We start from the raw sequence: 27,688 nt of genomic DNA on the forward strand, positions 1-27,688 counted from the left end.
GCAGGGACGGAGCTAGGATTTAGACATAGGGGGGGCGAAAGACAACAAGCAGAAAAATAGACATACCATACCATGTGGTTATCCCAAGCCTTAGCCTTGCATCTTCAACCTTTAACTCATTTGCTTTACCGTGACCTAGATCAGGTGTGCTCATTTGCTGGACTAGAATTGGTGCTATTTTTTGACTAGCTACTAGTTGACAGCGATAGGAACTTACAATCATACGGCCAGATTCAGGTTGTAAAACCAGTTCCATTGTAGAATGGATAAATTATTTCCCTATTCATTAATTCAAAAGTTTATCATCGATTAGTTCTTCAGGCCTTGTGATGGTAAAACAAAATTGCTACGCACATAAGCTAACTCCATCTAGACGCAGAAACTTTGTAAAATGTAATCTAGAAAAACGTTTAACAATACACATCAGCGAAGAAGACTAACCGCACAATATCCTTGGTCGGTCGGTCGTCGCGGGGTCGTAGGGCGCAGGCTTATAGCCACACATCGCGGCGGCGATCAATTTTTGGTTGCAATCTTGTCGATTCGGTGCCAGTTTTCACATCCCGGGACTGCCCTAGACTTGCAGCTCTTCATTGCGTCCGGTCTGCCGGCAAGGCGGAAACATGTTCGTGGATCGGTGCCTGCCTGTCCCAGCTTCCCCTTCCCTTCGCCCCGTCTCTATGGAGATTGGAGGCGCGATGGAGAGATCTGATCACAGGAGCGGCTTGGAACGAAGAGGTTAGGGTCTAAGCGATATGTGCGAGACTGCGTGCGTAGTCCAACTCCCAAGTCGTGGCTGGGCGTCCTCCATGATGGGTTGGCCGCTGGCATTTTCCTTCATTTTGTGCATTTAGCAAATACATTGGGCTGTACATCAGTACATGGGCTGAGATGCTGATGCTTCACGTTAATTGCAAAGGGCTGAAGCCCATAGGGGGGGCAAAGCACGTTACGTACAGCTACGGAATCAAAAAAAATTAGCGACTAACAGAACGCCATCAAGGGATGACACGATCGTTGGGGGGGGTCTCGCCCCCCCTCGTCCCCCCCTTAATCCGTCCCAGCACGCGGTTACTTCCTTCACTACCTCGGTGGCGGAGGTGCCTCAGGATTGTGGGCCATCATGTCCGTCGTGTAAAGGGAAGCAAGCTAGGCGATACGGTATGAGCGGCGACACGCTGCCCGCTGGTCCGCTTCGCCAAGTTGGACACGGCACCGTGTTGGCTCCTCAACAAAACCCGACCTCGCCGCCGCCTGGGCCCTCGACCGCTCCGTCACCACTGCAGAGATGCCTGCGAGGCGCCGCCATCGCCTTGTCCCCGAGCCCGCCAAGATAGGCCAGGAGTAGTCACTTAGCTACTCCTATGCCAATGCTGGCAGGGGCAAGGCCACCACTGCAGAGATGCCTGCGAGGCGCCGCCATCGCCTTGTCCCCGAGCCCGCCAAGATAGGCCAGGAGTAGTCACTTAGCTACTCCTATGCCAATGCTGGCAGGGGCAAGGCCACCACCATGGCTTCACGGGCGGCATCGGCATTGGCCGCGGCGGCCCTCCGCACCGCGCTAGAGGAAGCGGAGCGGCTCCTTAGCAATCGCTGTGCAATAGCCAGACAAGGTTGTCGCGCACAACAGACACGCGCCCTTCTACTGCTGGAGGGGGGACGGCGACGGTGGGGCTAGGCAGGGTGGCCACGCATACGAGGTCGTCGTCTGCTACAAGCTTTAGTTTTTTTCTAGTTTTAAGTTAAATGACCGGAATATTGGCCGTTCTATGTAAATTATGACCAAACTTGTATGAAATCAGTGTTTGCTGAAATTTTGTATCATTTGTTAAAAAATGGTTTAAAATGTATGCAACTACGGTTGGGTGGCCGGCTCCTGTATCAGTGTTCGTGGACTGGTCCTCCGGTCCACGAACAGATGTGGTGTCTAGTTTAAGGGTCAATGTTAAAGATGCCCTTATGAGGTCGAATAGGTCGATCTATGTTGGGTTCAACCCAGTCTCCCGTCAAGGGCAACCCTTAGAAGGAGGATCCTGGGAAGGAAGCCCACGTCAAGCCCCATGCACGCCAAACGTGGGGTGGTCCCCGGTTGGGCTCCATATGTTTGAGGTGGTGGGCCCCATGTGTTGACTACACATGGGGCAACCCATACCACTCGCATGTAGAGAATAGTGTTTCAACCACTCCCATGGTGATATCATGGAGTTGTATTGTCGTAGTATATAGATAGTTTTCCATTGCTGAATTGCGAAAGGGAACAAGTCCCAGAAAATATCTCACACGCTCCTCCTCCATTCTTACTTGGTCCTTCAGTGAGCTCACTCCGACGGTTGGCATTATGATTGGGTTGGGCAAACAATCTCCTATCATGACCTCCGACCCTGTGTCCTACAATGGCCGGTAGAGTCTTGGCCATTTCCGAGCTGGATCCAAAGAATGGTTAAATCTACAAAGTCAGGCACTCTGCCAGGAATGTCTCCTAAGTAAGTACGGATGCCGAATTCACTTATGTAAATTTCTTTACCGTATACGAGCCCTAGTTAGATAGAGTACGCGTTTTCTAGAAGATCCCTTGGACTTCCTATATGAATACATCACCATGCAAGTATTATTACAATACTTATTCATAGTTTATTATACTCACCATGATGAAGCTACATTAATAACAAATGTAGTTGCTGGGAAGATGATGTTTGTCCTTTGCAGCTAAGGTGGATAACTTAGAAATATTTCTGCAGAAGGTCTAATCTTTGTGCTCCGGTGATCACCGCCTTGTCAATTGTTCTATGGCATGAACATGGGAGCTTTCCTAACCTTGGTGTTTTGCTCGAACGCGTATGCCATCTCAATCAACCTCGGCTCGTACCCCCTCAACCCACCAAAGCAGAGACCAAATGGCACCCCCATCTTGCCGTACCCGGCCGGCACGGATATGCCCGGCATGCCACCAATGGCGAGCGCCGAGGATGCATCAGCGTTGGGCATCACGATGGCATCTAGCTTGTGCTCCTTCATCAACTTCTCTAGCCCATTGGCGGACAGCTTCTTAAGCTGACGGATCGCTGCTCTCTCTGGAGCACCGATGCCAGTCGTGTTCTCGGCCGCCAGGAAGATGATCTGCCCGATTTCTTTCAGCCTCTCCTACCATACATTAATGTTAGAGAATTAAATTTCACAATATTTATTTGTTCAACTCTTAAGATATAAAAAGGTGAATGCATGAGAATAAAACTAAACAAAAGATAACATCGATCATGGCGAGAGGAAATGCATACATGTACAATGAACAGGAAACTATAATTTAGAGCTGACCTCGATGGGATGTGCATTGTTGAAAGCAATGATCTCTGCAAGTGATCGAACTGGGGAGTAGGATAAGTCTAATAGGTAAGAGTTGAGGCTTAACTTGAACTCTGCTGGTAATGCAATCTGTTGCCCATTGTTAAGGTTATCCATTATGATATCTAAATTTTCTATGTCCAGGTTCTCAATAAGAATAGCTCCTTGTTTCCTTCAAGAACATGTGAAGTGAACTATTAGAAAAAACATGCTATAAAACAGAAATGTGGATTAATTTCACCAATATATACCTCATTGTGTTGAGATGTTGCCCGTAAACCGTCTGCTGCACAGTTCCATCCGGGAAGTTGAAGAAGCCGTTGGGGACACCGATTCTCTTCCCCTTTAATCCATCCATGTTTAAGAACTGCATATACCCACCACGGGGAATGTATTTGGAAGTTCTCCTCGTGGCTGCTGCATCCCGGGCATCGTAGCCAACAATGGCGTCCAACACATGGACTGCATCTGCTACCGTGCGGCAAATAGGTCTGCAGTTACATAAATCTCAAGGTTTTTTAAAACTTGTTCATATATGCATTTCCTTAGGTTCTAAAATAAAACCCGGTGGCTTTGAACATGTCTGGAAATATGCATGTGCAGAAATTTCATATGCATAGGTATGACCACACGTGACTGTACAAAATTAACGAAAATAGACATATATGGCAACCACTTATTGAGATATATAGGATGCTTAGCAGTATTTGCAAAAAATAACAGAGTGAGTCTTGCTCATTTGGTTGTGGAGGAGGATGTACAACTCCACATTAACATCAAGGGTATTCCTGACTGCATTTTCAACAAATATTGGTTTCTTAGTACCATCTACACAAAGTGAAATGTTATTTAGAGTTGGGTTCTCTCTAGTCTGAACCACTAGGAATATTTATATGCTTAGCAAGGAGTAGCAACTAGCCAATTGGGGAGTTGAACAATATATTTTTGGCGTGCAAATACGTTTTTCTGAAAGATACCACTGAGCATCCGATATTGCACCCCATAAATATATCCTGAAGTCAAACGGTATCCCATAGGGCATATTCTATATTTGAATCATGGCATGGCAAGTGGCAAAGTTTAGTCTCAATCGTCTCTTACTACCCCATGTTAGAAAAATGATGTTCCACATCACGTATCTCGCTTGATGCATTTCGACTTACTCTGTCTACAAGAATATCAAAACAACTATATTTCTCTAAGAGATACTCCCTCCGTTCCGAATTACTTGTCGCGGGTATGGATGTATCTAGATGTATTTTAGTTCTAGATACATCCATTTCTACGACGAGTAATTTGGAACGGAGGGAGTATATGCCACTATGCATCCCATATATTATTAAGAAACAGTAAAACTGAGGTAGCTACGCCATACCACAGCACTCTTCCATTGGATCCCGCCACTGAACGCTCCAGATCTCTTTCGATCGTTTACCACTCGCGCCTCAGCCTTTTTCCCCGCGCAACCCATGCGGTGCACCGTAACCGGGCCGCTTATCCATAGGCTGACTTGGGCATTCTCCGGTGAATCCGTCCGCCAACTTTGAAAAACATACATAGCCCAGGCCTAGAAATCGGGTAAACCATTTCGTCTCTCAGTCGACGGCCCATGCCGCGTGAGTTCACCCGATTTCGTCATTGGTATACCAACGTAATTATTAGCTTCAATTTAAGGCACCATCATATTAGCTTTAGTTCAAGGTGACGGATTTTATTTTTCTGCCAAAAGGAATTTGAAGTTAGCTATTGTAGTGTGTTACACCATACCTACGATTGAGAAAACGCATATTTACATATGCATTTTTTCTTGTCGTATTTAAATGTTGCTCTCAGTATCGTGTAGTGTAACATCGTTCGAGCATCCAAATGACAACATTGTTTTTTGCTAGCTGAAACCGGATGATTCAGAGTGCCCAATGTCCTATTTTTATGTGTGCTCCATGGACAATATTAACTCTACATAAGGCTTCTATCCCAGATCCTCCCGTGGGTCTTTGGTAAAGCTTGTGTTGTGCGGTGTCAATCTTGAGTTTGAATTTTCAATTATCTCTTCTATTTATTCTGAACAAATCTGTGCTAACATATGCAATCAAATAATGTCAAATCTTATATAGCCAAGAGCCCAAGACTTTGAACGTACTATAAGTCAAATCTCACATACATGTACTCTATACTTCCTTTTCTCAAATATTTCTACCATAATGCCGTCAAGATGGTCGGGCGCGGCAACACGGGCCTTCATTATGTATATCCGATATATCCGATATGCTGAAGTCAAATGGTATCTATCCGGGCATATGCTATTTTTGAAGGTTGAAATGGCAACGTCTAAATTGTCCGTTCCCCCATATATATTAGAAAAAAGAATGTTACACCACCCCGTCTCTCGATTGATGCATTTCGACATAGTACTATATGGACAAGAATATAAGAAACAAATACCACTATGCATTTGTTCTAGTGCATCATAATCGGGCATATTATAAGGTGTGTATCAGATCTGCTAAAGTCAAACGGTATCTAATAGGGCATATTTTAGTACGTATGAGTCATCTCTTACCCGATGGTGTCTTGCCGTGGTGTGGTGGGGATGACTCCGGCCCGGCTGGTCAACCCCACCGTGGGTTTGATCCCGACCACCGAGTTCAGCGACGCCGGGCAGAGTATGGAGCCGTCCCTCTCCGTTCCCAGCGTCACCGCGACCATGTTTGCCGCCGCGGCGATAGCCGAACCCCCGCTCGACCCGCACGGATCAGCCGAGAGCACGTACGGATTCTATACTAGCAGCAGAACAAACGAGCAAAATTACTGGTTAAATTCATGGTTAATTCTAAGACTTAAGAGGAAAACTACAAGATGGTCGACCGAGTAAAATGAGAAAAACAAATCATGTGTTGTGCTGTAATTAATTAGTTACCCGAGCCTGTCCGCCGCGCGCACTCCAGCCGTCTGAGCCATGCAGGCTGCGGAAGTTGGCCCACTCGTCGAGGTTGGCCTTGCCGAGCACCACCGCGCCGGCCAGGCGGAGGCGGCGCACCACGCCGGCGTCCCGCCTCGTCACGGACCCCAGCAGCGCCAAGGAGCCGGCTGTGGTGTTGAGCGCGTCGTGCGTGGCGATGTTGTCCTTGAGGAGGATGGGGACGCCGTGCAGGAGCCCGCCGCCGGCGAGGTATTTGACAGGGGAGGCCGAGCGGCGCTCCGCTTCAGCACGAGCGGCATGGCGGAGCGCGTCCGGGTTGACCTCGATGACAGCGCGGAGGAGCGGGTTGAGGCGGCGGATGCGGTCCAGGTAGAGCCGGACGAGCTCCACGGAGGTGAGGCTGCCGTTCTTGAAGCCGAGCTGGATGCTGGCCAGAGTCGCCTCCTCGATTTCGAACGCTCCGACGGCGAGCACGAGCGTGGCCACGGCGGCCGCCAGGAGCAGCCGAGACATCGTGCAGCGTGAGAACTTACGTGGAAGAGGAAATGCCGCCTCTCTCGACTTGAAATGAACCTCTCTCTTCCTTCGCCGGTCACAACATACTCGTGGCCTACACGCCTACATATTAAGAGTAATGCTAGTTTTGGTTGAAACCTCGTGTTTTAGATGTGTAGGTTTGGCTGCGATGTCTATTTAATATTAGGTCCAGACTATCTGCGCCTCTTCATCAATTGGATAGGTGTAACGACAGTTGTTGTTTAGACGGTGACTTTAGTCTTGCTGTTGTATGGCTTTGTAAAGTTTTGTGAGAATAATTAATAAAGTAGCCGTATGCATCGCTCAGATGCAGAGGCCGGGGGTCATCCTCATTTTCTTAAAAAAAAGAGTTACTAGGATTTACATGCTACTTCCTTCTTTCCGGTTCATAGGGCTCATCTCAAAATTTTAATTTTTTCCACTTTATAAGGCTTAATTTGGTTGTTCTTCATCACAAGTTCAGATTTCAAGGTGCATTAAATCATTGTATTTAAGTATTAAGAGAAAATTGACCAATACATGTATTTTTATGTATGCATACATTGCAATTAATGCATTGCTAAACATAATTTTTTGAGAAAAATAAGAGCATTTATTGAGTGTTTTTGTAAACTACAAAAAATAATGAGGGTGTGGCTAGATCTCAATCAATGTGTTCAAAAGAAATAGGTCCCAAGTGTCAGTCAAGTAGGGAATCAATCTGTGGTTGGAGGTTAGAGGGACTGTGGTATCCCTAGCCCACCAGGTGTCCGCATTTATTTTTGGATTTATTTCAGGATTTTCGCCGACGCGCATTCAGTGGGAGGAGACGCTCCCGTTGACAACGAGGGGTCTACGGTGATTTTGTAGATTTCAAGATGATATGTCGGCTCAGTCTTTCGGATGTGCTCATAAGGGTAGAGTGTGCGTATGTGCGTTCATAGGGATGAGTGTATGCGCGTGTATATAAACGCTTGCGTTTGTACTGTGTTAAAAAAAGTCTCAGTCAAGTAATACAGTATATAACAAGAAAAAAGAAAAACTAAAAAAAATATGTATGAACCGTCATGCAAGATCAAAAGAATATATGATCGACTAAGACATAAAAAAGTCTAGACTGTGTAATAAAAAGTCTTAATCAAGTAATATAGTATATAAAAAGAAAAAAGAAAAACTAAAAAAAATCTATACAAAACTTCATGCAAGATCAAAGGAATACATCATCGCCTATGACATAACAAAGTCTAGACTTAGGAAAACTGTATTAATAAAGAGGGCTATTGCTTCTCACGGTACGTCACCGAAATTGCCCTCAAAGTTGTAAAATATTATCCACCGATGCCATCTATAAATGATAAAAAAAATTCACATAGGGGAATACCCGCCTGGGCCAGGCCATCCAGTAGGAACCTTCTATATTGTGCTCTGTATGCTGTGAGAAGACACAACGGGCCTGTTTGGCTCGGCCTATGTCCGGACGATCTGTTTTAAAATTTTCATTTTCCTTTTTTGTCTTTTTTACTATTTTTATTCTTTTAGGATTTCATAAAGTACCGATTTTTTTACAAAAATGATGGTTTTTGAATAAAATGTTTAATAATTCATAAATGTTTGTGGGTTTAGAAAATGTTCATGATTTTTCAAATATGTTTGCATATCGAAAAAAGATTCCGAATTTGGAAAACAACTGTTCTGGAAATAAAAAAAGTTCATGAATTAAAAAGTAGTGATGAAGTTGAACAAAATTTCGCCTATTTAAAAAATGTCCCTGAATTGAAAAATATCCTATGAAATAAAAAACTGTTCATGACTTACAGAATGGTTTTTTGATTCATAAAATGTTCGCTGATTTAGAAACTGAACATGCATTTCAAAAAATGTTCGTTGAATCAAGAAAATATTCATGATTTCAAAAATTGTTCCACCAGTTTTGAAAAAAATGTTCTTCGATTCTAGAAATGTTCTCCTATTCAAGAAAAATGTTAACAATTTTATAGAAAACCATTTGCATATATTGTAAAATTTTCACGAATTCAATTTTTTCATGATTTTAGATAATGTTTGAAAATCTGTAAAGAAATGTTCATCATTTTGAAAAATGTTCACTATTTCAGATATGTTGACAAGTTTTAAAACATATTCATGATTTTAAAAAATTGTTCACACTTTCAAGAAAATGAAAGTGATAGTTTATCTCGGTGATGCAGCAAAATTTGGTCATGGCCATTCGAGATTATGATTTTTGTTCGCCCATTGCAACACACGGGCCGTTTTGCTAGTATAGACAGAAATATAAAAAGAGGCTACATCGCCACGGCCAACCTACACAAGGAAGATAACTAAAGAACATAAACATCCATGGTGATTGACCACCGACCATCGCTGAAGTAGGCATTGGAGGAGAACAATGCAGCCGACCATTGTCCTAGAAATTAGAGAAACATCATCACACATTTGCTTTACAAACGACGCTAGCCACACAACTATCGACACGCCCCCAAGCTTCTCTATATGCAAACATGTCCCAAAGATAATCCAAGGCCGGTCCTGAAAAATATATTGGGTAATGGGTCTGGGCTTTTCCCCTTCTATTGCGGGCTTTTAATCCATTTTGTTGTTTTTCCCTTCCTTTTGTGGTCCTCAGTTTTCGTACATTTATTGTATGTAATGTATTAGGCTTTGTAAAGTTAAGAAGAAAATGTAATAGGTTCTGTAGCACAAGGGGATCGATTATGAACCTAACTCAAACTACCATATTCATTTGTTGGTTCATAGTTTAACTTGGTGCTGCTTTAGTACTAACATTGTGCAATTGTTTTTGTTATATATAGCTTTGTATTAAATGTGTATTTGTATACCAAAAAATATTTTCAAACTTAATTATTCTTCATGTTTTACATAGTATATAATTACAAATAGGTATGTCCATTTGGTTTAAATTTAATGTTAAGACTTCGATTCTCATTTTTATAGACTTTGTGTGATTTTTTTGTGGTTGTATTTTTCCTTATTATTGCACTTGCATTTTTTGATACACGAAATTACACATATTTTGCTTTTTGTAGCTGATCATATGTAAAATGTATTTGCTAATTCTAAGTCACCTGATAAATAGTGAAATCGTAGTCCATATATAATTGTTGAATCTCGAACATCAAGATCTATGGATGAGTTAATTTTATTCATTGTTGCTTGTCTATATAAGAGGGTCGGCACGATTGTGCTTTGTTGGCCCAGGAGTTGTTTTTTATTTTATTTGTTTTCCATGTATGTTGGGCCAATGGGGAGTGGGCTTTGTGTGTTTGCTTTTCCAGTCTGGGTTGGGCTCGTATTTTGGGCTATACCGTCTCTCTTATTGGGCTCTTTTCCAAGTAGTTCTAATGTAATATCCTCAATTTGTCTACAAAATGTAATATCCTAAGTTCTTCTCTTTATTAGGCAAAATGTAATTTTTTTGCCTAAAGTGATAGTGGTTGGGAGGTGTAGTTATTAAGTAGTTTCTTATTGTGATATTGGATGTGTTTGCCTGCGTCTGTTGTCTAAGATATTCATTCTTGGTGCATGCATGCGGGCACAGTGCGTTTTTTACTGTTTATAATATTCTTAATCATCGTTACTAGATCCATCATAAACCATGTTTTCCTATTGTATTTATTTAATATGACAATGCTGATTATCCCCTCCAAAACTTGGTCAAACTTAGAAAACTTTGAGTTATGATAAAAATATATAGGAATGGAGGGAGTACTGTATGCTTATTGATTTGTTGGATTTTTATATTTTGTTCTCAGTGGTCATTCATATGTTTTAGTATCCAATCAGTTTGTTGTTATTGCAAAGGAGTAGTAACTCGGTCTTTCAAGCCCTGCATTTTTAGTGTAAATAGTTTCAATGACTTATCAAATGTTTTCTTCGCGTTTGACATATTTCTCTGTTGACATATAGAAGTGTCGATCTCATGTTGAGATTCATGCAAGTTTGTCTCTCAATTAAAGGGGCTTGTAATGAAGGTCACAACACATCACTAAAACTTTCCCTGGGATTTTTAGGTCTATTCAGTTATTTTAACTTGATTTAAGTTTAAACAATGTGTTTTCTTTGCAGCACGATTCATCTTTCTTCCCTGGTGTAGTTAGTTTAAAACAAAATTTCCAAAAGTTAAATTGTGCACTCCAAAGTAATTGTTAGTTTTGATTTTTAGGGCCACATATTTATAGTGGAGTTGCTCATTTTGAAGATCATAATTGCATAAAATACTATTTGTGCAACTAGATAACATCTTTTTGGTTGTCTTCATTTCTATTTATGCTTATTAAGATTTTCATGATGTGTTGCTCATGACAATAACTGTATTTTGTTATGTTTTTCAGACATATCAACCCATTTGGACACTCGCCGGCCGTGAACAATTAGGTGGGGAGGCGGGGGGAGAGGGGGTAGTTCCATTCCGGTAGCTGCATGGAACTATTGGGTGTGATGATAGTTGCATTTTTTTAAACATCACCCCTAGTGAAAAATTTGCCGACTGTGTGCAAATAAGAGTGGGGCAATAGTTGTATTAAAAAAACACAGTTCCAAATCCGCTTATGGTGTGGCTCAAAGGTTGGGGATAGTTGCATTTTGTATTTCCGTACAAAATGCCATGTCAATTGCATGTCCGTTGTAGGTGTTTGCTACTCCCTCCGTTCCGAAATATATAGTGTATTAGTCTTTTCAAAAGTCAAACATGTGCATGTTTGATAAAGTTTTTTTGAAAAAATATCAATATCTATAATACCAAATTTTGTATCATTAGATGCATCAAGAAAAGTATTTTTATATTTTATTTATTTTCTATTGTCGATGTCGATATTTTGTTGTATATTTGATCAAACATACACGAGTTTGACTTGCACGAAAATTAATACACTTTATATTCTGGAACCGATGGAGTTGTACAGATGTTGAGGAGTAGAGCAGAAAATTTGTACAAACTCGATGTATGACAATATACTAAGAGTACATTATTCATACATCGATCTTACATACATAGTTTATAAGAAAGAAGAGCATACACCACGCAAAAAAAAAAACATACACAATATAGATTTCTTTGGCCCAAAGCAGCTGGTGGTGTGGTGGATATATAGGGGTCTTGGTAATTGGTATTAACCTACTGTTAACCTTTTACGTACCTTCCCTGTAATATTCTTACTAGCACTTACGCTGGAGCATGCACAACCGGTGTCCCCGACCTTCTGACACCTGGGATCATGGATGCATGTAGAGTTGTACACCATCGTCCACTAGATGAAGTTGTGAAAAACACAAGTCCCCGGAGCTGTTGCTGCTGATAACGAGAACCTCATGTTCGTCTTGTCATGCCTGACGACATGGCTCAAAGGTAACACGTATCTAGTCTTGGATGCTCTTCTCCCCTGTCCACCAATGTGTAAGCAGCTAGTACGTGTCATACCTTGTGGGACACTCGAAGCTTTCATGGCCATGCCATAACCAAATACGTCCATATACGGCCTAGTAGGCACGCCTAGAATAGGCAGGCATGAGCCCACCATCTCACCAGCAGCTGCTGCCTTCTTGTTACCACCGCATGCATGCAGCTCGTGCAGCTCCGGCAGCAAAGCGGCCGGCAATGGCAAGGCGGTGCGCTGGTTGATGAACTGCACTATGGTCTCCATGAGAGCCTTGCTCGTCGCACGGAGTGGGTTGTACAGGTGGAAGCCATGGTCTTCGCCCTCCGACTCCACCACTGTCACCGCGTTCTCATCATCCGCCAACGCGCAGCAGTCACGCAGGCGGGCCGCCAGCCGTCGCCCGCGGTCACGCAAGCTGTCCTTCTCGGCGACGGCAACCAGCACACGCCGGCATGTCAGCGAGGCGATTTCCTCGTCGATAGGGTTGACGAAGGGATCGTCGTTGCCGAGACGGCCCGCCGTAACGAACGGCCAGACCCTGTCGATGAGCTCGGGCGTAAGCATGGCGACGCCGTCCCAGACTAGCTCGGAGCTGGACAGCCGCTCGACGCCCCAAAAGTATGGGTGCACGATGACAAGGCCCTCGACGTCGATGTGGTTGCCAGTGCCACCACCGCTGGCAGCACGCACCGCTGTGTTGTAGACGATGTTCCCGCCAGCGCTGTCGCCGGCGAGGAACATACGCCCGGGGTCGGCGTAGTTGGAGATCCAGGGGTCAGAGAGGGAAGCCACCCACTGCAGCGCCGCCCATGCGTCGTCGTAGGCCGCAGGGACTGGATGCTCCGGCGCGAGATGATACTCAACGGACACAACGAGCGCCCCGGCGAGTGACCTGGCGTAGTTGTTGTACGTGCGGCAGAAGGCGCTCTCCGTGCAGAAGGATCCGCCGTGCACATACATGATGACGGGGAGCCTCTCGCCGTCGCCGCCCGTGGCAGCAGCGGCAGCTGCGTTGGAGGGAAGAAACAGGCGTGCCGACACTCCCGTGGTTTCGTCGACGACGACGTCCCTCGTTGCCACGCCACGGTTGGCAGCCGCGTCCTCCGACGCTGCCACGAATGGGCTGCGCAGGAAGCGCTCGACACGGCCGCCTTTGTATTCGCGTATGAATGGATACAGGTCGACGGTGATGTCCGCCTCGCCGTGATCCATCTTTCTCAGTGGAGAACTCTTGTTTGCATGCATCCTGCTTGTGCTTGATGGAGTTTGCTAGCCCGCAGTTGGGGAGTGTGTGGAGGCAGTTTTATCTAGCAAGAATGATGGAGTGTATATGCAGTGTTGGCTCGGGTATAAATAAATAAATAATTCTTTTAAGGGACAGTTTCATTCCTGCGCCTAACTCAAACTCATTAATCACATTTATCCCTAATTCTCAGACCTACTCAGTTTTGCCCCTATTCGGTTTTGTGGTGTTATAGAAATACCCCCGAGTGATGTTTCCTTTAGGTCTTCTCTACTTTCAAAGCTTCCTGGCATTCCTCTGTAGTTGCCAGAGTTTTCCATTATTTTTGTAACATCCTTGAGCATCTCCATGGATGGCAATTCATGTTTCTTGTGTTTATTATGTTTTGAGGGAGAATAAATATTTGTAGGGATGCTACAAACGAACGGAAAGCACTAACAACTGCAAGGAACGTCACGAAGCTTGGAAAGCAAAGAATACCTGACAGAAACGTTGCTCAGGATATTTGTAAAATAGCCCGTCACCACGAATTAGGGGCAAAACTGAGTAGGTCTGAAAATTAAGGGTAAATGAGAGTAGTGGGTTCGAGTTATGGGTAGAAATTTAAATGTGTCTTCTTTTAACTATGGTATAAATTCAAACTTCCTTAAGTTGACTTGACCATGTTTTATAGTAAAAATACGAACACTTACAATACTAAATCAATATTAATAGATCTCTTAATCCCTCCATCCATAAATATAAGGCGTAATGCGTTTTTCGAGACTGCCTTTGACTATTGATAAGATTAATAGTATATGAGATATATAGTGAGAAAATTATATCATTTAAAGCTCCTTTCACGTCCGAATTTTGACGATATGCTTCGTGTAACTTGCATGTCATATATTATTGCTCTAACATGTGGTCAAAGTTAGCCTTGAAAACGCATTAGGTCCTATATATCTATGGATAGAGGGAGTATGGAATACATATACTCATATTGTATTTATTTGGCTAGTAGATCGTATTATGTATACTCATAAAGTTAGCCTTAAAATAAATGAATTGCGAAAGGATCTGTTTTTCTCTTGAAAGAACTCGGGAGTAGGGCTGTAAGAAAAGTTCGAGGCTCGTGAGCCGCTCGAGATCGACTAGTTTTTTGACTCGTCTCGAGATCGACTCGAAAAGAAACATGCTGAGTTTGAACACTTTATGTAGATCGACCGAGAAACGAGCCGATCTTGAGGCAATGTTGGCTCGCTCAATTTTAGCTCGAGAAAATATCATTGCGTTAAATGATCATGCCATATATTAAATGAAAATAAGATAAATTATTATCATATATGCTGTCCATAATTTTTCTCCATTTTATTTACCAACGAACATGGAAACTTTATTAAGTGCAGAGAAGATTTAGGCCTAATTATGGCACGTGGTCGACTATGTGTTAAATATCATATATTTTTGGCAAAGGTTCCCATCATACTCGCATTAATGTTTTTGTTTTTCATCCATAGATTTATAATTTTTATCATCTCATTTAGCTCGAAACTAGCTCGAGATCGACTCGAGATTGTTATGAGCTGAGCACAAATCATGTTCTACAGTTTGATCATGAGCTTCATTCAGTTTAAGCTCGCTCGAATTTTCATATGAGTTGAGCTGAGCCAACTCCAACTCACTCGAGCTCGACTTTTTTGCAGCCCTACTCGGGAGCAAACACATATACATCTAATCATATATTTAAGTTTTGTCACACAAAATTAATTTTTTGTATACTAATTCCTGTCGTTCGAGTTTGTTCACAAAGTCTCTCAAAAACAAAATAAAAATCAACCACTATTAGGAAAGATTAGTCCGGAATGTGTACGTACCATGTCCCTCGTCAGGCTACACGCAAGCAAAATTAAGTAAAGCGGCACTTGCGCTTCCTATCGTATAAGTGAGGCGTGTGCTTAAGAATATTCTTGGTGTAGAGCTTTAGTATCAGGTGGACAAACTCGGTTTAATTAGACAGCAAATAGTAAAAATTGGTCTGAATGATCCTTTGAAAATGAAGGGCGCCCTTCACTAGGAAAATAAGATATCAAGAACTCAAGTTGAACGTATATGATAAAATCAATGTCAAACAAAAACGCCCAGTTGCCAAGCATGTACAAAAGATTGCCAAGTTGAGTTGTCGACGTACATAAAGCTGTTAAGAAAGGGTTGAGAGTGACAGGGGCTTGTAATGTAATGGATCTAGTCATTGCAGATTACCCAACGACAGAAACAATAGCCTGTGCAGTGACGACCTGCTTGTGAAGTGCATATGGTACGAAAGACAGAATTGCTCTGCGTACAATAAGATTGCATATGTAGTTATCCTAGCCCTAACGTGAAAAAAAATGAGAAATTGTTATGATGTGTCATATCAGATAGCTGTGGTGATGCACTAGTGTGAAAAGCACAACACAATTATCATATGCGACTGACTGGCTAAGTAATCTTCAAACCAAAGTGAGCACGCGAACCAACCTATGGTTGGATGATTAGAGGGACTGTGGTATCCCAGCGATGCACATTCAGTGGGAGGAGACGTTCCCGTCGACGACGAGGTGCCTACGGTGACTTCGTAAATTTCAAGATGATATGCCGGCTCAGTCATCCGGAGGTGCTCATAGGGGTAGGGTGTGCGTGTGTGTGTTCATAGGGTGAGTGTATGCGCGTATATATGAGCGCTTGTGTCTGTACTGATGTTCAAAAAAAACCAAAGTGAGCACTTGTACAATTTCTATGTGTGAAGATTCTTTTTCGCTTTCCTATCAATTTTTGTGTCTTCATGAATACCAACACGTTCAAGGGACACTACACCCCAAATACTTGTGAAATCAAAATTAATGAGCAACTGTACGTCACCTCTGCTTAAGATTCTTGCTCAGGACTTTCAAATATGGGTTTGTCCCTACTTGAACAACGACATTTGACTTTCAGTCAACGAATAGTAATTCTCATATGTTAGAGTTGTGGTGCTGTACTGGAGTACTAATGTGAATAAATTAAATAATAACACGGTTATTGTATGTGACTGGCTGGCTAAGTCGTCGTCATATTAAACTGAGCATTTGTACCACACATTGCTGAAGATTCTTGCTACTCCCTCCTTCCATCTATATAGGGCCTAATGCGTTTTTCAAGACGATCTTTGACTATTTACAAGATTAATAGTACATGACATGCATAATGTGAAAATTATATCATTGAAATCTCCTTTCACATATGAATTTGACGACATGCTTTGTGTAGGTTGTATGTCATATATTGTTGATCTAACATTTGGTCAAAGTTAGCCTTTAGGCCATATATAGATGGAAGGAGGGAGTACATACTTGCGTATGTGTTTATATTTCTACATGAATGCGAGGAAGACTTTGCGGCCAATTAATGTATAATAACTCTAAAATTAGAAAAATTGCCGTATTAATGTTGAAGGGGTGATCCAACATCCTAGTACTTCCTGTATTAGTCTGCATAATTTTTTTTTGTCTCAGGTCAAACTGCATAAAGTTTGACCAACTTTATAGGTAAACAATATCAATATTAAAAATCTGAAATCAAATATCATTGGATGCATTATGAAATAAAATTTAATACCATATAACTTTAGTATTGTAGATGTTGATATTTTTTATGTAAATTTGGTCAATCTTTGTGTACTTTGACATCAAACAAATCTTACATATGGGATGGATTATATTCTAGTACTATTAACAAACAAATTTGAAACTTCCAAGTGGATGTATCGTGGAGTATGACTCAGTTGCTATTGCAAACTAATTTTCAAGTGCCTTCTTACGGTGCTCAAAGTTCTTTTCTCCGCAAGAAACTAGACAATACCCCATATTATAGCACTCCAATTATCAACATAAACTTAGAATATATGAGAATAGATCCCTCCACAATATCAATGTGCACGTCATGGTGGCTCTTGACCATGTAGCTTTGGTGATATATTTTATTGCCAAAAAAATGAGAATGTGGTGGGTTGCATGCATTTGATGATGTGGAATAAATTTGAAGAAGATCCGCCGCTGCCAGGGCCTCCTTGCTCGAGCAGCGACCTCCTCAATGCGATGTGGAGGGCCACCTCCTCCACGTCGATGTTTGAGCCGTCGGATTCTGAACTGGAGTCACCACTGCTTCCGTTGCCGGCCATCAGATCGGATGGGGGGGAGGAGGGGGGAGGAAGTGGAGTGGACGGAGAGGGGAGTGAAGTAGATTTTGGATTGATTGGTGTCTAGGGTTTTCTAGATGGGGATATTTATGGGGTCAGGGTAGGCCAGTCTGAAATGGCGGATGCGTCTGGGTGTCGGTTAACCCGGGTGCTTGAGGCCCGTTTGAGGCGCCTGGCTGTGTCAAATTTTTGTGACCGGCCAGTGACCGGGCGGGCCACCCGGGTGTTTGAGGCCAGTTTGGGTCACCCGGCTGTAGATGCTCTTAGGCCACACGCTGTATGCCGCGAGCCCACCAGAAGACTTTCACGGTGGTAAGTGATCGTTGTGGCCCTGCACACTGTGCTTATAACGTAAATATTTCTCACCATTCCTATGTAAGCGATCACACCTCACGCGCTGGAGGTGTTTGATTACTAGTGTACACCACACCAGATGCGTGCTCAGACCAAGCGGTCTCTTTTTTCAATGTCATAGCCCGCACGCAAGTATGGTAAAAATCCAGCGGCGGGTCCGGTGAAAAGAAATCGTTTCTGATATGAATCCCGGGCAAATGACCAGCCGGCGCCATGTGCATTTCTTGACATATATTAGGCAATATTATTTTATAGCAAAACTTTTTCATGCACTAAAAATTGATTGTGTTAGAAGGGAGAGAGGAATTTAGTGGAATAGTTCGTTGTATTGCTTGAGCCTCGTGGGCATATATATAGGAGTACATGATCTACTTGGAGTATAAGGCAAGCCAGAATATTTCCTTATCTAACCTATGTTTCCTAATACAATCACCTTACTCAATATCCCCCGCAGTCACAACGGTAGCGACGCAGACGGTGAGACTGAAGAAGAATCCGAAGGCAAGCCGACGGACACCCCCCCACAGTCGTAACGGTCGACACATCGCGGAGTCGTGGCTGGAGTGGAAACCAACGGGGTTGCTCAAGTAGGCGATAGCCCTTTGTGCCATTTGTCGATGTAGCCGAGAGCATGGATGGTGGAGCCGTGGTCAAGGTAGCCGTGCGAAGAATGTCGTGGTCGATATCGAGTCGGGGTGGCCGGTGTCAAGAAAGTCGCCGTGGAGCCGCAGGCTCAAGGGGGCGCCGAGTTAGCATGGGCGCAGTGGTGTCGAAGTAGTGGTGCGCCGGGAAGAAGATGTGGTTGACGACGCGTCGCGGCGGGTTTGCCAAGCCCGGGGACACATCGTGGACGAAGGCACGCACTGGTGTTGTCAGCACTGGGCATGCGTAGACGGACGAAGACGAAGTTGACGAAACGCCGACCAGGCTTGCCAGGCCCCGGGACACGTCGTGGATGAAGGCACGCATCGGTGTTGCCATCACCGGGCATGCGTAGACGAGGGACCTGCACGAGCTGTACGCCATGTCGGAGAAGCCGTAGGGCCAGCAGAGAAGAACTCGACGACGATTGCGGCGTCCATCGGCGCGGGGCCGATATCACCAACGGTGGTCGGAGTAGACAAAGTGGTCGGGGTAGATGACGGCGACGCTGGCGACGGGCTGGTGCTTGGACGAAGACGAAGGGGGTGGACGGGTGGCGGCGGCGGCTACGGAGGTAGCGGAGGCGGCGGCCAAAGAAGAGCGGCGGCGGCTAGGTCAGGAGTGCGGCGGCGGTGCTCGAAGTAGGCCAAGAACTCTGATAGCGTGACGAAGACCGGCGCGGACGGTGGCGTTCCCGCGCCAAGGAAGATGGCGCGGCGCATACCACGGGAGGTCGATGCGCGGTGACGGCGGAGCGGACCGCGGGCCGTGGCGCTACGGCCCGAAGGGATGACGCAGCGGCGGCAGGCGGGTCGGGGCGATGGCGGGAAGACCTCTGGGCGACGGCGGGGACCACGGGCCGTGACGCTGTGGCCCGAAGGGGCGACACAACGGCGGTTCGCGAGTCGGTGCAACCGCGGGGATGGCCTCTGGGCGGCGGGGGGGGGCCGCGGGCCGTGACGCTGAGGCCCGAAAGGGCGACACAACGGCGGTCCGTGAGTCGGTGCAACCGCGGGGACGGCCACGGGGCGGCGGCGGGGACCGCGTATCGCGACACTACGACCCGAAGGGGCGACACAACGGCGACGCACGAGTCGATGCAGCCGCAAGGAGAACCATGGGGTGGTGGCGCTGCGGCCCGACGGGGCGATGCAGCGGCAGCCCGATGCTCGATCGGTGGAGAGGCGCGCTGAACTCGGGGACGATCTTCACGGGACCTGCGGAGGCGCACGTAACCGACAGGCCAGGTCGGTCGCGCGGCGGAGATGAGGCGGATCGCGGCAGCGAGCGGGTGATCAAACCGATCGCGCGCGAGGCCGGAGACGCCGCTCGGTATAGGCGCGGTGGCGGCGGAGTCCAAGATGAAACCGGCGACGGTGGGCGGCAGGGCGGCTATGATTTGCCGCCGCATGGCGCGAGGCCGCTGGGTTGGGGTGATGCAGGAGTCCCGGTCGGAGCAGGGCGGTCACGGCCGACGTAGATCAATGGACAGGCCGTCGCGCGAACGGCGACGGTGAAGGGCCGCTGCATGACGCGAGACCGCCGGGTCGGGGCTACCGGCGGGCCGACGCGCGGATGTCGCGCGAGGCCGCCGGGTCGGGGCGACTGACGGGCATGCGCGGACAACGCGCAAGGCCGCCGGGTCGGTGAAGAAGCCGGCCGATCACCGTCGATGTTAGAGGAGGCGCACGGGGTCGACGACGGCGGTGGGCGACGCAAACCGGATCGCATAGACCGGAAAACCAAAAAGAAGACGCCGATCAAAGCGACCGGCGAGAGAGAAAACCCAGATCAAAGGATCGGGAAAAAAGACTCTGTAGGGCAGCCGGCCAACACGGCCGGCGGACGAACCCTAGGTACGGGCGGCGTGGCCCCCGGCGACGGTCATGGAGGCCGACCGCCCCGGGGCGGCGCGCGGGTGTGGAAGCGGTGGCGGCTAGGTTTAGGATCGACTTGCTATAGATACCATGTTAGAAGGGAGAGAGGAATTTGATGAAATAGTTTGTTGTATTGCTTGAGCCTTGTGGGCATATATATAGGAGTACATGATCTACTTGGAGTACAAGGCAATGCAGAATATTTTTTAGTCTAACCTATGTTTCCTAATACAATCATGTTACTCAACAGATTGTTTACAAGATTTGAATCACTCATTCCACATTGCCACATTAGAATATTTCTAATATATCATAGTTTGTTGTCAATGTGATCATGCACCTAAAACACACTTTATCTACGAACTGAATCAATAGTTATTGACTTACCAAAGAAAACATGATTCTACTTGATAAGCCAATAGAGTAATGTGCTTACGTATATGAATGATTCTAATATTTGTTACCCATTATGCTAAATCTCAGTATAGAAAGCCATTTGAAAATACGTCACCATGCTTAACCTAGGCCCTTGGATCAAAATGGACAGACAGTCCAAACAATTTGGCGCATCTTAAAATTTCTCCTCTAGGGATTGTAGTACTAGTACGGAAGCACTTCTTACTCCCGAACAGTTTGCTTGAGTATAGACCATCTTAAACAGTTTCACTTAAGAGTTTATCAGAAAAAAAAACAGTTCCACTAAGACAACAATTTGATATCTGTTAACTGATTTTTTTTTTAGCCGAGGATGGCACATTTTGGTTCATGCTTTTCAAAAAACTCGGGAGCCAACACATATACAACTAATCATGTATTTAAGTTTTGTCATACAAAAATATTTTTTTGTTTACTAATTCATGTCAATGGAGTTTGTTCACAAAGTCTCTCAAAAACAAAAATCAACCACTATTTGGAAAGATTAGTCCGGAATGCACACGTACCACGTCCCTCATCAGCTACACGCAAGCAAAATTATACTCCTTTCGTCCTAAAATTTGTGTCATATGTTGTTTTTGTCAGTCAAATTACATAAACTCAGGCCAGGTTTTTAGAAAAAAAATAGCATAAGCATCAAGAACACCGAATCCATGATTCACTGCATTAATTTGGTTAAACTTTACGAAGTTTGACTTAAACAAATCTTATATAGAGAGTAGAAATGGACGGAGTTCGTGAAGTTTGACTTTTGCGAAAACCGATGTGTACTGTATTGGGAGTAGATCATTTACCTATGTGCATGTCACGTCGATGTTGCTGACAACGTTTTTGTTAAATAAAGCGAGCACTTGCGCTTCCTACGTACATGTGAGGTGTGTGCTTAAGAATATTCTTGGTGTAGAGCTTTCGTAACTGGTGGACAAACTACGTTTAGTTAGTCGACGTACATAAAGCTGTTAAGAAATGGTTGAGAGTGACAGGGGCTTGTAATGGATCTAGTCATTGCAGATTGCCCAACGACAGAAATAATAGCCTGTAAGACGTTGCCTTGTGAAAGCCTCCTCCCCAAAAAAAGCCTAGGGTTCCTTTGCCTCCCGTCGGCACCGCCATCGGTTCATCTCGTCTCCGGTGGCCTTAGGGCCATGACGGCACGGTGGATCCCGGCTCTTACCGGTGGGAGGGCTTCGTTTTTAGATGTTTCTTCAAATTTTGTTAGGGTTTGTGTCTTTCTCAGGAAGACGAGACGGCGGCGGCTCCCTGAAAATGGAATAAGGTCTTTCCCGCCTAGCCCTCGTTCCGGTGATGTGTCTAGCATCGTCGGTGGGCGTGTGGAGGTGTGTCTCCGGCAGATCTAGCCTTGGTGGATTTGCTCAGATCTGGTCGTAGTTCGTCTATGTTTGTGTTTCTTCAGGTTGAATCCTTCCGATCTACGCTACTCTTCATCGGCGGCGGTTGTTATTCTGCTGCACTGGTCCTATGTGGTCTTAGCACGACGACTTCCTGATTGTTCTACTACAACAAATTTTGCTCGGCTCCGACGAGGGAGGGGCGATGACGGCGGCGCGCCTTCGGCTCGCTTCAGTGCTTGTAGTCGTCACTAGGTGGTCTACGGACCTAGATGTAATTTTTATTATTTCTGGTGTACGTTGTATTGCCATGATTGAAGATGAATGGAATGGAAGTTTTCTCAAAAAAAAAAGAAAAGAAATAATAGCCTATGCAGTGACGACCTGCTTGTGAACTTCATATGGTACGAAAGACAGAATTGCTCTCCGTACAACAAAATTGCATATGATTTTCGTATGAAGTGTCATACTCAGATAGCTGTGGTGATGCACTAGTGTGAAAAGCATAACACAATTATCATATGCAACTGACTGGCTAAGTAATCTTCAAACCAAAGTGAGCACTTGTACAATTTTTATGTGTGATGATTCTTTTTGACTTTCCTATCATTTTTTGGGTCTTCATGAATACCAACCCATTCAAGGGCCGGTACACCAAATATGCTTGTTGTCAAATCAAAATTAATGACCAACTGTACCTCACCTCTGCTTAAGATTCTTGCTCAAGACTTTCAAATATGTGTTTGTCTCTACTTGAACCACGACATTTGACTTTCAGTCAATGAATAGTAATTCGCATATGTTCGGTGGCAGTGATTGTTCATCGAGACGCCTATATCTGTTGTCCACCGTAAAAGGTCTATATAAAAATTAACAAACTAACTAACTCAAACCGAACGAAAGATCGTCTGCACAAACTAATCTAACCAATTACCTGTAAAAATCCTTCCCTGTGAAATCCCCGGCAGAAAATAGAGCAGGATATTTATAGCTTTGGAGTTTTAAGTCAGTGGTGATGACTTACTACAATCTGTTATATACACGTTATTAGTCGAAAAAGTCTGAATAAAGTTTTCCAAACATTTTGCAGTATAATTTGAATGCAAATCCACTAAAAGATTTTACAGTTTGTGCTCATCAATAGTTGCATGCCATATCTGACAGCTCCTAATTAGTTCAATAATTCTCTATTCCTTCACCAAGTATGTGTTCTTAAATAGTTAAGCATTTCCACATGAACGCATGAGGTATCTTCTATTGCAAAAGCACAGGCTGAACCCTGAACGTGTATATTATCCTCATAGGAATACATGTGTATATTTTTGCTTCCTTTGTGAGCGAAGAAGACATAGGGATCTGGTCGTTGCAGACTATCTAGTCACAACAAAATAACACCCGTCTGCCAAGATTGTACGAGGTAATGATAATAGTCGTGGTGATGTACTAGTGTGAGTACCAACACGGCCATCATGTGAGACTGACTGACTATGTTTTTGTTGAACTAGAATAAGCAGTTGTATACCTAACAACCGGTGAAGATTCTTTGTTCAGATTCTCGTATCTGCTTTTGTCTCTCCAAGAAGACCAGCACACGGTTCCGTGAGTCAATGAAATGTACTCCTCAAACGTTAGAAAATTGACTGCTTAATATTGACAATGCCAATCGAGTTATGTAGTAGTCTGTTATTGGTAACATAGAAATTTGAGAAGGTTAGATCGTCAATTGCCTCCTCCCGAGCCTATTTTTTTTCTTCTGAAAAGTGCATCTTTTGTTTGATGAAGTTTTTCTTTGAGAAATATAGTACAGACGTAGACGCTCACATACAGTCACTCTCTATGAACACACACACGCACATCCTACCCCTATGAATACCTTCCTTAGACTAAGGCGATAGGTCTTTAGATTGACGAAGTCACCATATGGTCCTCGCTATTAATGGGAATATCACCTTCCACTGAAAGAATATTCGGCCTTAATGAGACCCAGTTTCAAACCTGGGGTTTGAACCCTGGCGGCTTGGGGTACAGCCACTTTCCTAACCATCTAACCAATGATTGCTTCTCGTTTGGACGAACTTTTTCAGGATTCTAACACAGTACAGAAGTGCTTGATACCAACTTCCTACCCCCAAGCCATTTTCCGGAAATGTTTACAATAGACCACATTTTATAAGCAGTTTCAGCAGGAAAAAAGACACCATGGTGGAACAAGACACATCTCTGGCGGACCGGACATAATATCTGATTAATCCATCCATCTTAGTCACTGTGGAAAGAGAAGCCGCTAGAGATGCGCCTCAATTAAACAACTATGCAGATTTGAATACATTTCTTGTGGTTCTTCAAAATTGTCAGCCATGGATGCAATATATTTCCAAGCCATGATGATTTAACACATTTAATGGGCCTCCATCACCAATTGGTTGTTATTTGAATTGCATGAAATGCAACACCAATATATCAGGCAGTCCACTCCAGTGGTTATGAGCAGAAGTGCAATTCAATTCGAATCAATTGCTTTGATTTGAGATATGACGACAAGGAGCGCTAGAGAACATCGCTAGAGCTCCCATTTTCCTAGGTCCAATACGAGCTCCTTTATGGCGTATAAAGCAATGAAATCTATCGTATCATGATGCTCGGAACCCACATCAGGCACCGAATAGCAGTTTTAGTAGAAAAGGGCGTTGATGATTGAAAGGATTTCTCCTCAAACCACTAGTAACTATGTTTTTTTAAAGAACCGGTGTATCACCGGCATTCATATATTAAGAGGAGAGAGGCGGAAAATATGTTCATGATCAAGTGATCATGGTGGATTACAAGACTTAGGCATGAAAATATGTTATGTGATGGCCCTAGCCCGGATCGCCCAGAGGAGTCGCGAGGCATTTGTCATTCTGATGATACTGAATCGGATCAATATTTGGAATAACACTGCGCAACGGATGGCGCTCCCACCCCCCACCACGGCTCTCCCACCCTCTCCGGCGATCTCCCTCTTTCTCCACTAATTTGTGGATTCTCACCGATCATCTGCTCCAGCGTCCTCTTTGGATCAAGGAAATACCCATCTCCAATGGGTTCTTCTGGTGGATCTACCCTTGGCTTGGATTTCTCCAAGGGTAGGGTTTTTGCAGATGAGGTTTTTAGATCTACTGGGCATACGGTCCACCCTTCAGGACACAGGAGGTCATTCATCTTAGTGGTTTCATTCAGCCGCCATGCCTTTCGTCTCTCGGAGGATTCCGTGGCCGCGGTTTTGGAGGTAGTAATTGGAGGTTCGGCAATTGATCTTCATGTTGATCACATCAAAGATAAGGTTTACTCCTTTCATGTATCTTGCAAGCAAGTTGGTTTTCTTATTATGGATCTCCGTTCCTATGCATGTGATCTGTTCAAGTGCTATTTTCATTTGTGGGGAAATGGGGGACCTAATTGGATTAGAGAGCTCCGGATCTGGAGGAAGGAATGTGACGCTGAATGGATTCTAGTTAGTCCTACTAAGCATCGATCATCTTTAGGTCTTTTGGCCATGAATAAGCCTCCGGTTAGATCAGCTATTAAGACTGCTGCATCTGCTCATAAAAATCTTTCTTTTGCCACGTTTGAGCGATACTCTGCTTGCAAGGGATATAGATATCCGGCTACGCAAGAGTGCATTGACATCATGACAGATGCGGGGTATGATCTTCCTGCTCATGAACGTGTAGTCATACATCAATCGCCACCCGCGGACTTGTTTTGGACGGTGGCTCGTCCACCTATTGTTTTTGGTACAGTCACTCCTTTGCCGGTGTTGAGCCGGCCAGAATCTTCTTCACCGGTAATTGATCCGGTTTCGGAGGAACTTTCCCCTGTGCATGCGGAGATTTCGCCCGTAAGTTGCGCAGAGGCGGGATTGTCACCCATTCAAAACAATTGTTAGGTTTCTGACCCAGTGGCTTTGGAGGCCCGTCAGGTTACTACCCCGCCTTTTCTGCTTAGCCCATCTGCCTCTGGGCCTTCCACGCCTCCGGTCCCAACTCCTCCGGGCCATTGTCCAGATATCCCCACATCTCAGGAGGCTGCGAGGCAGTTTGAAGCTATGGTCGATGACATGGTGGACCGTGTGGTCACCTGTACTATTTGTTCTCAGAAGGGCCACTTGTCAACGACTTGTGGAATGCGAGTAGTATGTACGGCTTGCTCTCGTCCTGGTCACTCTAGCCATGCCTGTAATGATTTCGCGTGCTCCAATGGATTGGTTTGGAGGCCAATATCGGTGCAACAAAAAACGAGTTTATCGGAATCTGCTGCTTCTCATGGGAACAGAGCCGGAGTTATTGGGATAGACTGTCCAGTCCCATCGCCGCCGCCTCCATTGCATCTTACCTCTCCCCAAGCCAAAGAAAACCCCCGACAAGCTTCTGGCTCTTCCATGGCGAACTACGAGCTCGATCCACAGTGCTTTGTGCCCCCTGGACACCACATCATTGACGGTAGCGATCGTCGGCTACCACACACCTTCTTCACGCCCGCCGCACGTCCGCTCCGTCGGCATGAGGACTTCATGGTTGCCGAGGTGATGCCAGCGCCGGAGGGGCCATTCGGCCCGGTGCGGGAAGAAGTTGTCCAGTTTCAGCAAAACAGAGGTATTTTGGTCCGATCTGCTCAGCTGTGGTTTCATGGGGTAGGGCTGTTTCAAGTCAGGGATCTGTCAGTTAGGTATACCTTGGTTCAGCATGCACCTTTTCCATTGGGCAATGATCGTTTTGTCAGATTTATGAAGCATGATGAGGGAGAAAATTTCAAAGGAACACATGGTTTTCGCAAGGGTTGGTTAATGTTCATTGGGATTCCCCTGGATTACCGCACCACTGAATACATCTCGCAGGCCGTAGGCACTTTTGGAAAGTTTATTTCTTGGGACAGTGAGGATCCTTATCTTGTCCGGACTTTGGTTGAAGCTAGTTTCCCAGATACGCCGTTGGTTCCAAGAGATGTTGTGTTTGGTGATTATGCGGAGTATGGAGGTGCTCAAGTGTCTTGGACTGCTGCTTGCTATGTTCTTGGCGCAGATTTTGCAGACCAGATGCCAAATGACGAAGACCCTATGCCCTTGGATGGAAACCCTCACCCTTTGCCTGGTAATCTGGTTCCAGATAATTTGATGTTTGTCTTACCACCATACCCAATGTTGGGTTGGAATGATGCACCTGTCGCTCCACCTCCTCCACCGGTGAATGACGAAGCGCCTGGTTGGGGCAATGCCATGTGGGGAGATGAAGCTGGGAATGAGCAGGCCCCACACCCTGCTGCTCCCGAACAGGATCAAGTTTCAATAGTGATTGATCAGCCCGAAGAATCTGCTTCTGTAGAGCAACAAGAACAAGAAGTTGAAATCCAACAACAGCATGATTTA

At 45.0% G+C, this 27,688-nt stretch overlaps 2 protein-coding genes across 2 annotated transcripts; both read right to left on the reverse strand.

Annotated features, from left to right (window-relative positions):
• Window positions 1-2,586: 2,586 nt before the first annotated feature.
• LOC125540667 (putative amidase At4g34880) lies at window positions 2,587-6,896 on the reverse strand. Its single transcript, XM_087539378.1, has 5 exons — window positions 6,257-6,896; window positions 5,900-6,114; window positions 3,591-3,830; window positions 3,313-3,511; window positions 2,587-3,141 (listed from the first exon to the last, which is right to left on the reverse strand). The coding sequence occupies exons 1-5, from the start codon at window positions 6,770-6,772 to the stop codon at window positions 2,785-2,787; spliced, it is 1,527 nt and encodes a 508-aa protein (XP_087395504.1). The 5' UTR covers window positions 6,773-6,896; the 3' UTR covers window positions 2,587-2,784.
• Window positions 6,897-12,060: 5,164 nt separating this feature from the next.
• On the reverse strand, window positions 12,061-13,434 carry LOC125534742 (putative carboxylesterase 5). The gene has a single exon (XM_087539379.1). The coding sequence runs from the start codon at window positions 13,432-13,434 to the stop codon at window positions 12,061-12,063; it is 1,374 nt and encodes a 457-aa protein (XP_087395505.1).
• Window positions 13,435-27,688: the final 14,254 nt, after the last annotated feature.

This window comes from Triticum urartu, chromosome 2A (assembly GCF_056163025.1).
Source record: "Triticum urartu cultivar PI428250 chromosome 2A, HENAU_Tu73, whole genome shotgun sequence".
Lineage (NCBI taxonomy): Eukaryota > Viridiplantae > Streptophyta > Magnoliopsida > Poales > Poaceae > Triticum > Triticum urartu.